General features: G+C 46.3%; 1 protein-coding gene across 1 annotated transcript in view; it reads left to right on the top strand.

The window, feature by feature from the left end:
- The window catches only part of LOC111672384 (fidgetin-like), a 31,545-nt gene extending 17,370 nt beyond the window's left edge, over window positions 1–14,175 (top strand). Inside the window, exon 3 of the mRNA XM_023429790.2 lies at window positions 10,987–14,175. Within this exon, the coding sequence (XP_023285558.1) occupies window positions 10,987–13,247 (2,261 nt within the window). The 3' untranslated portion in view covers window positions 13,248–14,175. The remainder of the gene's footprint in view (window positions 1–10,986) is intronic.
- The last annotated feature ends 36 nt before the right edge of the window (window positions 14,176–14,211 follow it).

Raw genomic sequence — 14,211 nt, 5'->3', positions numbered from 1 at the left:
AGTCCACAGAGAAATGCACACAGCCTGTATTCAGAAACTGAGCCTTAAAACCAGCCGTCAGGACTTCCTGTAACAATGTGATGTCACAACAAAGCAGTCACCAAGCCCCGCCCACCTGGACCCACCATCCAAACCTTTACAGGATTTGGTTTCTCTGAGTGTTTTTACCTGAAACCTGCTCACCGACCTGTTGCTACCCGAGCTCCAGAGAGAGGAGAAGTGAAACTACACAAATATATCTTCTGATGGAAAATGTCAAATATGGAGCTTTAACGTAATTAAAATAGCATGATGCATCTGAGGAAGATGTGCTGGTCTGCACATATCTGATGTTTTCATCTTTTCACTGAGGTCACCGTCTTCAAGTACATGATGATTTATTCAGACTTTATTCCCTCCTCATCCAAGGGTAAAAACTTTTTTGCACCATTTTCACTTTTTAGAAAATGTCCACACATAAGAACAGGTGCACAGACTCGCACCTTCTGAAGCTAATTCTGCTCCACGTCTTTCTTTTTGTTCTGTTTTATTGTGTGTTTTCACTGGAACAGTGAGAGGAGGCGTTGAGATTGGCACATCTTGCCAGAATCTATATGAAGTGTGCAGGATTTGACACTTCAAAACATGCACCATGAAGGATCCTGCGAGTTCACAGGCTGGGGGTAGAGGTTATCCCAGCCAGGGCCTCTTCAGTAATCCACACATACCCCACAGGCAGGTGCACACACACACACACACACACATACACACACAAGCCTCGCACGTGCGCCTCTCACGGCGGGCGTTAATCTTCACCAACTGTTATTGAACTCTAATCTCGTCCGCTTGCCAAGTCTTCATTCACTGCACAAATCCATAGCTTTTCTCTTTTTAATGCTTTAAATTCATGCTTTTATTTATTGACCCTGGGGATGAAATGACAGTTTCAAACATTGGGTTTTTATTTAAGTGGTAGAAGAAGAAAAAGATAGAAAAGAAAAGATTAATTTATTTATTTATATTCTGAAGAAAAAATATGTTTAAGTATAAATGTGAATCTGTGAAAATCGTCGTCGTGTTGAAATCAGTGGAGTTCACAACAGGCCTTTTGTTATGAGTTAGAAACTCTGGAGCTGTGGTCCAGTCGACTGTCTGACTGAGTCCGAACCTCCCCCCCATCCTCCACCCACACACACACACACACACACACACACACACACACACACACACACACATATACACACCGGCTGGCGGCAACAAACACAGTGATGCATCATTGAGCATCGGCTGGTTTTTCCTCTAACTTGCTGAGGGGAAATCAGTGTGGTGTTAAGTAACCATTCATGTGGAGCGGAGACCACACACAAACAAACGTCGCACCTTCACTTCTAAAAACACATTTACCTGTTCTGAATAATATATAATAATATGATTGAATAATGTGGCAGTTCTCACTTGTATCTAGATGTTTCTGAGCTTCTCAGCAGCCGGGATCATTGATATGTTAATAAACTCCAGTATCACTATTTAATTCCCATGACAAATATCTCTTGTGCGCTTTCAAACTCTTACTGGGATTGTGATATATTCATTTGTTGATGCATTGTTAATGTTTCCACTCTGGGCCGGAGTATGCTGTGTAGGTAATCGCCCACTCCGCGGCTGCGGCGCCGCTGTTTGTGATGTGGATCTTCCTGAGGATTGTATTTGAATAATGAGGGAGGCTGGAGCGTTCTCCTGCGCAGAGTGTCTCTGTGCTGCCGCGGTAAATGACCTCTGAATAGTTGTTTTGGATTAGCCATCAAAGTCTTCTCTCCAAGTGGCCAATAGATAGGTACTTCCAGAAATGAGTCACTTGAAAATGATCATCGCCGCCGTTGCCGTATAAGATAATGGATAACCATTACACTCCATTTTCCCCAGCTCCTCACCCACACAACGCCTGCTCTTGAAATATGATGCATCCACTGTGCTTAGTGAGCACTTAATGTCCAAAAGCACCGTGTTTGTTGAGATTTACAACTGCGCCGGCGGGAGGGGGGGGGGGGGGGGGGCAGCAGAATCTCAGCACAGCTCTGTTGCATTGGTGCCGGATCAATGTCATTTCTACAAGGATTAGGCCTCCTCTCAGAAATCTATTTTAATTACTGAACACACAGGTAAACAAAGTGCTGCTGGTTCACAGGTATGGATCCGGGCGTCAGAGGAGTATTGATAGTGTGTGGCCCCGTGTTAACCTCGGGGGCCGCGCTGTGAGATCCTGTTGACTGCGCCCGAGGTGGACGCTGCAGCAGCTGTTTGGATGTGGATGCAGATGTGCGACAGCGCAGCTTTAACTGACACTGGCGCCGGACGACGTGAACGCAGATTTACTTCAGTAACTGCAGCTCGTGTTGAGCTGATGCCACCTGCTAATGTTTGAGGATTCGTTTTTACAATTATAGTCAATGATTTATTATGTTTTAGTATTAGCACCTGTTTTATGCTTTATTAAGAGTTTATTAGTTGTTACTAACGGCTTATTAATGAAGTTTATTGACTTAATATAGTGTGATTCATTAAGGGCTTGTAAGTCGTAAGCTCTTTATTAAGTTAACGTTGTTTAATTACTTATAAATCGTTAATAAAGTATTCTTATTATTACATTATTAGTCATTAAATAGTTTATTACTGCTTTAATGACCAATAACATTAACTAACCATTTATTAAATGAACAAAGGAACTGTAGGAACAAACTTACTAATGGCTTCATAATATTTATAGATCAGTAATAATCAGTAATAAGGTTTGATAAATGATTTGATATAATAGCAGCTAACGCCCGTAATAAACTAAGTCTAAGTTTTATTAACTTAATAAACTGTTAATAAACTTGGATTATCAAGGGCTTTTAAATTGTTACTAATGGCTTTTAACGCTTTATAGATCAGAAATAAGAATGAATAAGATTTATTAACTTCATAAAGACATTAGTATCAACTAAATAATGAATTTCTTATTAGGGTTTTATAGATTACTAATCTTTATTAAGTCAATAAATAGTTTATTGGTGCTTTATAGAGTAAAAACAAACTAATCAATGATTTATTGAATTAGCAAAATAATAAATAACAAGGTGGAATTGATGTGTAAAAGATTTTGTTGTGTAACGGCTTCAATAAGTTAATGTTTAATGTGTTAGTGATAGGGTTGTCACGATACCAAATTTCTGTTTCGATACCGATACCAATATTATCTGGGTTTGTTAAAGATTTATAGATTATAAATAAGATTTATTAGCTTGATGAAGATAATTAATCAGTTTAAACACAGACACATTCACTTCCTCAGATTAATGTGGATTTTTAACTTGATGAGAATCATATGAAACGAACGAAAACAGAAGCTTCCTCAAGTCAGCGATCACATGACTTCCCACCAGTCAGGTGTGTGTCATCCAGTTTATCAGCCACACACACACACACACACACACACACACACACACTGAGCTGCTGACGTGTGTGTGCTGTGAGAGGTTTTCTTTTCCGAGTGATGAAAGAGGAGATGCTGAGATGCTGTTGGGGTTGTGACACTGTTAGAGCGCAGTGGTGGTGAGAGTCTTTACAGATGTTTTGTTCGGCAGATAAGAATAATCTGTTTGCCTCAGCGGGCCTGATGCTTCTATGCATGTGTGTGTGTGTGTTATAGTGTGTGTGTACGCCGGGCTGTCTTTGAGGAAGGAACCCCGCGTCGAGCCGGGTGATTAGGCACGCTGCGCTAGTCACAGGAAATGGAGTAGCTGACGGACAGGCCGAGTGCATTATAGATGAATGCCATGCGTTAGCGGCTCCGAGCCCCCGCCGAATATCTCTCAATTTCCTCTCTGAATGACAAAAGAAGCCACGCACAATTTCCTTGATCCGGAGCATTTGTTTAACTGCGCCCTACCCATTTAACCCACCCATTCAACAGTCTGTCTAGTGAAAGGAAATTTAGACAGTGTCAATTTATCCAGCTCTAAGGAAGATCTGATACCGGCGGGCAGGGCGGCGATGATATGCCTCTGGAATTTAGTTAGAGATTTATCACAGTTAAAGTCTGGTTTCTCCTGCCAGCTAAATTTAGTCTTCATTAAATATACTGTAATATTTTAAAAAGCCAGAAAGATGAGTTTGTTTTTTTTTTTTTGTTTTTACTCAGAGTTTGATGGTCGGAGCTGCAGAAGACGACGAGGTCACAGATCACACATTACAATGAATATTTGATTTATTTTTTTTTTAAAGACGCCGTCATTTGTCAAATATCCTTATATCGCAGCTCTGAGCTGTCATCTTTACAGCAGCCCCCCCTCACCCTTACTGTCTTTGAGTTAGTGACAGCTCATCTCTCCCGGTCACTGCTCGCCGTCAGACTTTGAACTCGCTCTGTTTACTCCCTTATCTGCCGCCGCCGCCGCTGTTGTTGTTATTGTTGTTGCTTTGCGACAGACTAGTCATTGTAATGGTAAGCTGCGGCTCAGCTTGAACTGAGGGCTTCAAAGACGTGGAGTCGGGCTTGTTGGTTATTTTCAGAGGAGTCGTCTGGCTTGGGGGGGGGGGGGGGGGGGGGGGCAGTTCTGTTGCCTCACATGGGGTGAGAGAGAAATTTAGTTTAACACACATTATCTTGTTTATTCGTTTTTATGTCGTTTCTTAATGAAAACAGATCATTTATTTTTCATTTTTATCCTGCAACTGTTGCTCCACATTACACACGAATTCATCCGCACAGAGAGAGTTCTGATTGTGTGTGTGTGTGTGTGTGTGTGTGTGTGTGTGTGTGTGTGTGTGTGTGTGACACAAGCTCATGACTAATTTCATAATTAATTGCCTTTTGGAGGACCTAATCACATTATTTGACTCTCTACTGTAGGTTGTGTGCCAATACAGCATCGCCCGTGGCTTAGTCACAGTGTGCTGGACTCATTAACAAGGTGGTCCGGAGGTTGTCAAGCACACACTCTCTCACACACACACACACACACACACACACACACAATAAAACAATAGCTGCATATTCAGGTTTGCCGTGCAGCAGTTAAGAGGTTAAAAGATGCCCTCTGGTGTATTTGAGAAGGATGTGAATAACTGCTTGGTTAGATTTCCCCGGTGGTGTGTGGAAACAGGTCTCTCTTGATGAAGTTATCGCTTGTCATTTCAGCTCCTCCTCCTCCTCCTCCTCCTCCTTCTTCTTCTTCTTCTTCTTCTTCTTCTTCTTTGGAGAGACTGGAACAGATTTCTGACAGATGTGACATGGTAGTTTGTTTTTGAAGGTCTTCAGTGTCTGTTTATGGTACAGAGACGAAGAAGGCCGCACACATTTGTACGTCTTATCTCAGAACATATACGTGTGTGTGTGTGTGTGTGTGTGTGTGTGTGTGTGTGTGTGTGTGTGTGTGTGTGTGTGTGTGTGTGTGGCATCTCTTCCCTACACTCACACGGCTTAATTATGACGTTACCAAAATGGGCAGTTTGCTCTGACACCCCGCTTGCAGAATCACACGGCGGACAGACTTAAAAGAGCTCATTAGCTCTCTCTAAAGAGCTGTTTACTGCACACACACACACACACACACACACACACACACACACACACACACACAGTAATAGGCAGCTCTGTTGATGCAGATGGACGCCGAGTGTAATGAGAATGATTAGGCTTCTCTATGTGGAGGCTGGAGGGAGAGAAAAAAAGGAAACATAGTGCTGGCAGACTTGACACTTCAGAAGGTGGAGAAGATTTCTGTTGGATGTTGTTTCAGCTGAGTGCACGATCTCTCTCCCTCCCTCTCTCACTGCAGCACAAACACACACATCTCTTGCTTTTCTTTTTCTTTTCTTTTTCCTTTTTTTTTTAACTCAAACATTTTACTGCATGTGTCCATCCATGTTCTTTGTAAATATCCCTCAGGCTTCAAAAACCCATTGTGGACAAAATCAAATATCCTGCAGCCTTGCTAGGAGCTATAATCAGAAATAACTGAATGAATGGACAGAATTCAACTACTCTTTAGGAAAATTTGGACAAAGCTTTTAACTGTATTGTCTGTGCACGGTATCCTGTAACCCTGCCGAAGGCTGTTGCACCCAAAACAGACTAATTCCAGTATTAAAGCTCAGGCAAATTGGGCTCCACGAGTTACAGAATTCTTTTCATATTTGAAATAAGAAAAGGGCCTTGAAAGTTTTTGGAAATGAATGAGTGGCATTCAGAGTAGTTGATGTTTTTATTAAAGTGGCAGTAGACACGTATTTTTGCTTTAACTTATCATAATGAAGAAATTATTGATTGGACAATGTAATGACTATAGAATAATGAAACCATTCGCTTTTAGATTGGTTCCCTACTCGCCTCGCTTTCACCGCCACCAGGCACCAAATGTTGCGTTTCATTTACGGCACAAAGGAAGTGTCGCTGCCGTTGGGCAAGAAGGTTAGCTTTTGTTTTCTCTGCTAGCTATCGGTAGCTTTCTAGGGTTAGCGGAAAACAGAACAACTGTGGAAACGGAGGTGAAACGAGGGTGAACCTTGGACAAACTTGAGAGGTTTCAAAGCCGCAGAATTTTCTAGTAGATCTGTAACAAAACCTGATGACTTATTAATACAACTTCGTTCAACTGTTTTTGGAGGACTATGACCTTGATGACTGAGAATCTAAACAAACTCTGTTATTGAGGTTTTCTGCTTCAAATTTGGATCCTTATGTTTGTTTCTTGCGTTTGGATGTTAGCCAGGCCGATAGCCACGATGCTAACAGTCAGTCTCACGTCACGTCTTCAGTGACCACGCCTCTTACTTCCAGTGCGACAGTAATACCACCAAAGAAGAACACTGCTGGATATTGTGTTGACTTTGATCCACGGCGGTTGTACGTCCCGGTCTTTCACGTGGACGGTGAACTGAAGGACTTCGCAGCGACTTTCAAGGTCTTACGAAGTGAATAAAGGGGTGCAGTAAGTCAAGCTGCCTCGACGACTCTTTTCAGCTCCGTCCATCATGCACCTCCACATTATCAGCGACTTTGCTTTGCTCGTTGCCCTTGGTTTACATCACATTGAATTAGAGGCTACATCCTGAATGATACCAAAGTCAATCCTCCTCCATCTCTTCCATATGTTTTGGAGAAGGAGCAGCGAGTTCAAAGCGCTCAGTTCAAAGCATCTGTCCTCATTTGAATAACGTAGAGTAATCGCTATTACCTTATTTAAATAGTGCAAGTTATCATTTGGCCTTCATTTGCATTGCAGGGGTAATCACTGCGTCTCTGCATTAACCTCATTATAGAAGAGATGAAAGCCCTGATGGAGCCTGACACACTCTTTTATATATGTTATCTTTATTAATGATGGAATTAGAAAGATTCATGTTTCTTTAAATGGAGGACATATCGGAGTTTGATGGAGTGTCAAACTCTGTGGAGGGAAGAGTTTGTAAATCACAAAGCTTGGTGTGTTCTCTTATTTTTCTCTTCCCTTTCTCCCCCTTTCTACTGTTTTCTTCCCTCATCTTCCTCCTCGCTTGCTTTCTGACCTCCTCCTCCTCCTCCTCCTCCTCCTTCATCTCTCTATCATCCGTCAGCAGCTTCTCTTTTTTTCTTCATGTGTTAAATCAACTAATAATGATCTGGGAACAACCTTATTTCACACTGTCGTCACTCTTGTCAAGAATCTTGCCTGGTTGCATTTCACTGACGACCTGCAGACAGAATTCACTAAGTGTTTCAGGCTGATCCAGTAATCTGTGTGGGAAAAGAAAGTCTTTCAGTTTGTTGGCTGTTTATTAAACCCCGGAGATATTGGCATCAATGCAAAGAATATAAATAAATGTTAATATTCAATTAAAGTTTTTGAATATTTTAAGACCCTGCTTTTAAATCTGCAGGGTCATTGATGAGTGCTGAGATTTCTCCTTGTCACGTCATGGTGACGAAAACAAAACTCATAATTATTATTTTGTGTCCTGATTTTGTAAATTACCACTTCCCCCCTCCCCCACCCTGTACTATGAAAATGGCATTTCCTGATAATATCAGCACCGGACGAGGTCAAGTACTTGACAACGTTGTTGTAATTCCTTGATCGTCAGTGGAGGGTTTTAATTAGGATACCGACTGGACGATTACTCAGTAGGCCACATGTGATGGTGGATATTCCTGCAGCAGAATCAAGAGACACGCTGTTGACCGACCCTGTGTCGGCGAGGCAGGTTCATGGCGTCTGCAAACCTTTAAGACCAGACGCTATGAAAACACGGCGTGCAGCGACTGCAGCTGAATCAGGTGGAGGAGTGGACTGTAGATTAGCAGGGGAAGGCGTGCACTGATGTCTGAAGACGTGGCCTTCCTCTCAGCTAGTGAGGCCGAAGAGATGAAGTAGAAACGATAGAGATTTCATGTGCAATGCTAAGCCAACATTTAATATACATGTAATTAGTGATTATTGTTGTTCATACCATCTTAGGACCATGTGGTGTAAATGATAGGTCAGAGAGAAGAGGGGAAAAGACGTGCTACAGCTGTTCGGTTGAGATGTGTTGAGATTGTTTGGTTGGAGTTAACCATGAAAAAGAAAATTAGAAAGTCAAGCTTCACTTTTTATTTCATTTTGTATAATTAAGCACTTTATTATCATTTCAAAAGCCCTGTGTTTTGTAGTTATTACTTCTTACAGCCGTTATCTTCCTTGAAATGCTAAAAGAACATGTAGTTATTATATTATTATGTAGAGAATATATATAAACATCTTAAGTATCATTATTACCCTGCACAACCCCCAACGTTCAGCCAGTGTTCAGCCAGTGTTCAGCCAACGTTCAGCCAGTGTTCAGCCAGTGTTCAGCCAACGTTCAGCCAACGTTCAGCCATAGTTCTGGACCTTTGCTTGAGGAAATGTCGTCTCAACTGAACTCTGTGAATTTGAACTGAATGCCCTGCTGTATATAAGCAGTTTTTATTGTCTGCTGAACTCGGGGAGACGTCTTGTTTAAACAGTGTAATCGTACATACTGATCATTAGAAAGCCTGTTGTGAAGTCTGTGTTGAGCCTAAAGCCTCATTTTCTCTTCCTTTGTCCAGTTTTCCTGACTTGTAATTTTCTCCTTGAAACATTGCCCTTTTATTGCTGCGTTTCCACTTAATATATTCTCCGTTTTAAAGGAGCCTCCCAGCTAATGCAAAACTTCCCTCTGCTCAGCTCTTTGTCTGAGGCGTTCCCCGCTCGGTACACTGGGAGGGTGACAGGCTTGCCAGCCCCTGCTAGACTCCCCTCGGCTAAAATGTTGTAAATTAACACAATTAGCAGATCACCATTCTGCTAATTAGCCACTGGCGTCTGCCGAGAGACGGCTAGAGAGAGGAATCAGAGAGGAAATAGGAGTCTGGGGATTCCCCCCTCCCCTCCTTGTGTTGTTACCAAACAAACACAGGGCCTCGGAAAAGAGAGCAAGAGAGTGTGAACGTGTATGTGTTTGTGCTTGCCTGCTTCTTCTTCTTCTTCTTCTTCTTCTTTTTTTTTTTCCTTTGTGCATGTCTGTGTTTTCAGCAGCAGCGTAAATGGACGGGAGAGAGAGAAGATTTGCTCCTCCATGAATGGGTTTTATTGTGCGAGCACAAAACCCACACAGAAACCAATTCCGAGGCAGGTATTGCTCACTAGACCCCCAGCTGTGGATCTCTACATGCATCCACTGCTAGTCAATAAGTCAGAGGAAGCAGCCTAAATGACACCGATATTATCCTTTATTTGTGTGCACTAAGTCAAATCAAACGGGGTTCAATCTGCCGTGCGGCTGCTGTGATTACGCCCCGTCCAGCCTTTGATAGCGCCACGGCTTTGATAGTGAGACAACGATGGAGTCGCTGTGTGACTGTCAGTGTTTGCAGATGGCATTGGCTGGGATTAAAGGAAACAGTGGCTCTCCAGCCTCCTGAGGCAATAAAGGGGAGAGCCAGGTGAGTGTGTCTGAGATGAGATGGAGCGAGGAAGGAGGGAGGGGAGGAGGTGAAGCAGGCACAGAGGGAGTAAATAAAAAGAGGGGTGGCCATGAAGAAAGAGCAGAGAGGGAATGAAAAGAAGAGATATATATCGAAATAGATGGAGTCAGAATAAAAGGGGGTGAGGAGAAATAAAGAAGGATCTCGCAGGAGGAGGGGAGGTGGAAAATGGATAACCCAAAAAAAAAAGAAAAGAAAAAGAGGAGAGAGTGAGAAGGAAGACAAGGCGGCAGGGAGGCATGAAGAAGAGATGCAGACAGAAAGGTAAAGAGAACGGTGGAGAGAGGAGGTCAAGGTGGAGCTGTGCAGACAGGAACTAAGCTTGAGACACAATGTGTTGTAATTCATAGCTCGCTACAGCTCCTGTGTGCGTGCCTGTGTTTGTCCGTCTGGGTCAGTGGATGTGAGCTTGTGAGCTCGTGTGTGTGTGTGTGTGTGTGTGTGTGCACGTGCACGTCAGCACGCTTGAGTGCAGGCAGAGATAGTTTTTTTTTTTTTAAACGCCTGTGTGTCTGAGCAGAGGTGTGTGTGTTTTTATGTGAGTGTGTGTTCGATGAAAGCAGCATGTGCAGGGGGGATGGGGGGGGGTGCGTGCACGTGTGTGTGTGTGTGTGTGTGTGTGTGTGTGTGTGTTGCTTTGAGGCGCTCGGCGAGGCGCATTTTCAAACCCATCTCCAGCCACCTCAGATGAGCCGGGGATTATAGAATGACCCTCCATGCCTCTGTCTTATTGGTCTGGCCGGGGTGCATTAGGCTGCCGTAACCAGCCCCACCACCATCCCTCTGTAGCACACCACACCTGCCGACACACACTCTGCCCGCCTCCTCACGATGTGCAGAAATTACAGATTCATGTGTAGTTTGACACAAAACCCTCTCGTGATAAACATCAGGAAGGAAAATGAATCGTGCAGCTCATGTGAAGGTTTTAATTTGAATCGCAGTTTAAATTCGTCGGTGTGTTCACCCGCTTGTCTTTTGTCTGTTCCGTCCCCCAGGCTTAAAGATGCAGTGGACCCCCGAGCACAGCCAGTGGGCCGAACAGCATTTCGACATCTCCTCCACCACGCGCTCGCCAGCCCACAAGGCTGAGGCCTACAGGGCGTTGCCCGGCCACCTGCAGCGCTCCACCGCCTACCAGTACGCCTGGGCCAACGACGATATCTCCGCCCTCACCGCCTCCAACCTGCTCAAGAAGTATGCCGAGAAGTACTCGGGTATTTTGGAGATGCCGGGCTCGTACTCGGAGGCTCCCGGGGTGATGAACGGACGGAAAGGCGAATCGGAGCCCTGGCAGGACGGCGTATACCCCATGAGCTGCATCCCCGAGGGGGTTTCGGTGAGAAAAGGAGGGGTGGCGGCGGCGTCGGAGGTGGTGTCGGGCATGTGCAGCTCCCCGGGCCTGGCCTCCAGCACCCTGAGTGAGCCCAGCTACTCCAGCAGCAGCTGTGGGAGCCACACCGCCACCGCCCTCCACTCCTCCTCCATGCCCTCTCAGGAATACGGCCCGGCGTACAGCGGCTCCTACTTGCACAGTAGTTACAGCTCGCAGTCCGCCCCCACCCCAGCTCTTCCCTCCCCACTGCACAGCTCCGGGCTCCTTCAGCCACCTCCTCCGCCGCCCTCCCACCCCACTTTAGTCCCAGCTTACAACGGAGGCTCCCCCAACTTGTCCAGTTATAATTACCCCCCAGCAGGCTACCCAGCTCAGAGCTCAGTCGGGCCAGGATACAGCCCTGGGGGAGCACCCCCTCCATCCTCATACCTCCCCTCAGGCATCGCTGCACCGACACCCCTTCCCCCGTCTTCTGCTTTACCTGGATACCCATACCAGAGCCACAACCTGACCCCCATCGCCCCGACCCCCCTCAGCAGTAGCTCCTCCAACTCCCTGAAGAGGAAGGCCTTCTACATGACAGGCCAAGGAGAGATAGACTCCTCCTACGGTAACTTCGGCTACGGTCAGGCTCGGAGCTCCGCCGAGAGCCCCATGTACCGGGTGGCGGACAGCAGCAGTGCAAACGGAGGCTCCAACGGCGGCGGCGGCGGCTTCGACAGGAGTGCGGAGAAGTCGTCTTTTAATCCTCAGAAACAGTCCACCATGTCGTCAGAGCAGCAGAGGAAGTACAGCAGCCAGGCAGCAGGTGGGCCGCTCACTCCTCCGGCGTATGTCTCCTCCACCCTGGGGGGTTCCCGCTCAGCAGACTCCCTCGCCAGCTTCACCTCCCCCTCCCTCAGTGAGCAAGGTGCTGACGATCACCGCCTCCACCTCTCCCACTCAGCGCCGGGGCCTACCTCCTCCTCGTCCACGTCCTCCTCCCGGCCCGCAGAAGAGCAGTTAAAAACCAGTGACCCTCACCTCCTCGACATGGTTACCTCTGAAATCGTTCAGCAGGGCCCCCCCGTGGACTGGAGTGACATCGCAGGTCTAGAACTGGCCAAGGCGACTCTGAAGGAGGAGGTGCTGTGGCCCATCCTCCGCCCGGACATGTTCAGCAGCTTAGGACCGGCCCCTCGGTGCGTGTTGCTGTTTGGCCCCAGGGGCAGTGGCAGGACGTTGCTGGGTCGCTGCCTGGCCAGCCAGCTGGGGGCGCCGTTCCTTCAGCTCAGCGGGTCCACGTTGGCCACCAAGTGGCTGGCGGATGGAGAAAAAATAATCCGAGCGTCCTTCCTGGTGGCGCGCTGCCGGCAGCCCTCGGTGCTCTTCATCAGCGAGGTTGACATGCTGCTGTCGGCCCACCTCAGTGAAGAGAGTCCCATCAACCGGCTGAAGGGGGAGCTCCTCGCCCAGCTGGACTCGCTGCTCCTGGGCTCCGGCGAGGACGCGGGCAACCAAGTGTTGGTGGTCTGCTCCACAAGCAGACCCCAGGACATGGACGAAGGGCTGCGCAGGTACTTTTCCCGGAGGGTCCTGGTGCCCCTGCCGGACAGCGCAGCCAGACACCAGATGGTGAACCAGCTCCTGGCCCAGTCTCAGCACAAGTACTGCGTGAGCGAGGAGGAGCTGGCGCTGCTGGTCCAGCGTACAGAGGGCTTCTCCGGACTGGATCTGGCCAGACTCTGCCAGGAAGCCCTTGTAGGTCTGTTACACGTCTCTGCACAGGGCATGGACATGACAGGTATGATGCCCAGGGGACAGATAAGGCCCCTCACCTACCAGGACTTTGAGAGTGTCTTTTGTAAATTCCAAGCCAGTATATCACAGAAAGAGATTGACACGTACACTGAGTGGAACAAAATGTTCGGCTGCAGCCAGTGAAAAGATAGACTCCGCCCTTGAGAAAAAGAGGCATCCATAATTCCTTTCCTCAGGGCAGAAGCATTGTGCTGGAGGGGAAGGCACGCAAAGGCCAACGCAAGCCCACCGAGTTTTCACAAGCAGCTTGAGACGCTCCGAGAGACCTGGTCTGACGAGACAACTGGCAGTTTTGCGGTTAATGAGCAAGAGTTTTAATTTGAATGCTTGACACTCCAGAAAGCCAGGCATTGTTTACACATTGCAAGCAAGTCTGCTTCAGAGGAAAGATGCCCCAGTGTCTGTGTATATATCGTTCTGTTGTTGTTCTTGAGATTTACTTTGGCTATCCAAGTGCCTGAAGTGGTGCTTTCTGATTTTCTTTCTTTCCTTGCCTCACAATCTACATTCATGGCATGAGCTGATGATTATTAAGAGCTTTAAAACTTCAGCAGTGAGTCTGAACAACAGATTGACAGGCGCCATTGCCGGTGGTCAATCAATTCTGTATTGTCTTGCTAAGAGCAGTAATCCATCAGAGCGGCGGTAGTCTGGGCCCTTACTCACACTCATCTCTCCTGATCCTGTGTCTGCAAAACAAACAAACAAACAAACAAACAAACAAACGTAACAAACAAAACTCAGGAAAGCGTTTGTGAATTGTACAGTACCTCAAGATATCTTGACGAAAAGCACTAAGATCTGAGAGGGGAATCCGAGGTGGTTTATGTCTAGCAAAAGCAGTGTTAGGTGTACCTCAGCTGGCTAGGATAAATAGCAAAGAGGTGACAATGAATGTACTAGATATGTTCTGGATTGATGGGACATCATCTATAGTGAGAGTAAAAACATTATTTCTTTCCATTTTTGTTCCTCCCTGCAGGTGCGTTTGTTACCTGTTTCTTCTCGACCAGTCCTGAAGCTTATTTCCATTGCTCTTTAAAAATGTGTTGCCCAGCTTTGTTGTTCGGGGTGGGGGGGTGGTGGG

This window comes from Seriola lalandi, unplaced genomic scaffold (genome assembly GCF_002814215.2).
Source record: "Seriola lalandi dorsalis isolate HSWRI2012SDOR001 ecotype SW California unplaced genomic scaffold, Sedor1 jcf7180002054899, whole genome shotgun sequence".
NCBI classification, from domain to species: domain Eukaryota; kingdom Metazoa; phylum Chordata; class Actinopteri; order Carangiformes; family Carangidae; genus Seriola; species Seriola lalandi.
The sequence above is the reverse complement of the archived record's forward strand: the minus strand, read 5'-3'. Positions and strand labels throughout refer to the sequence as shown.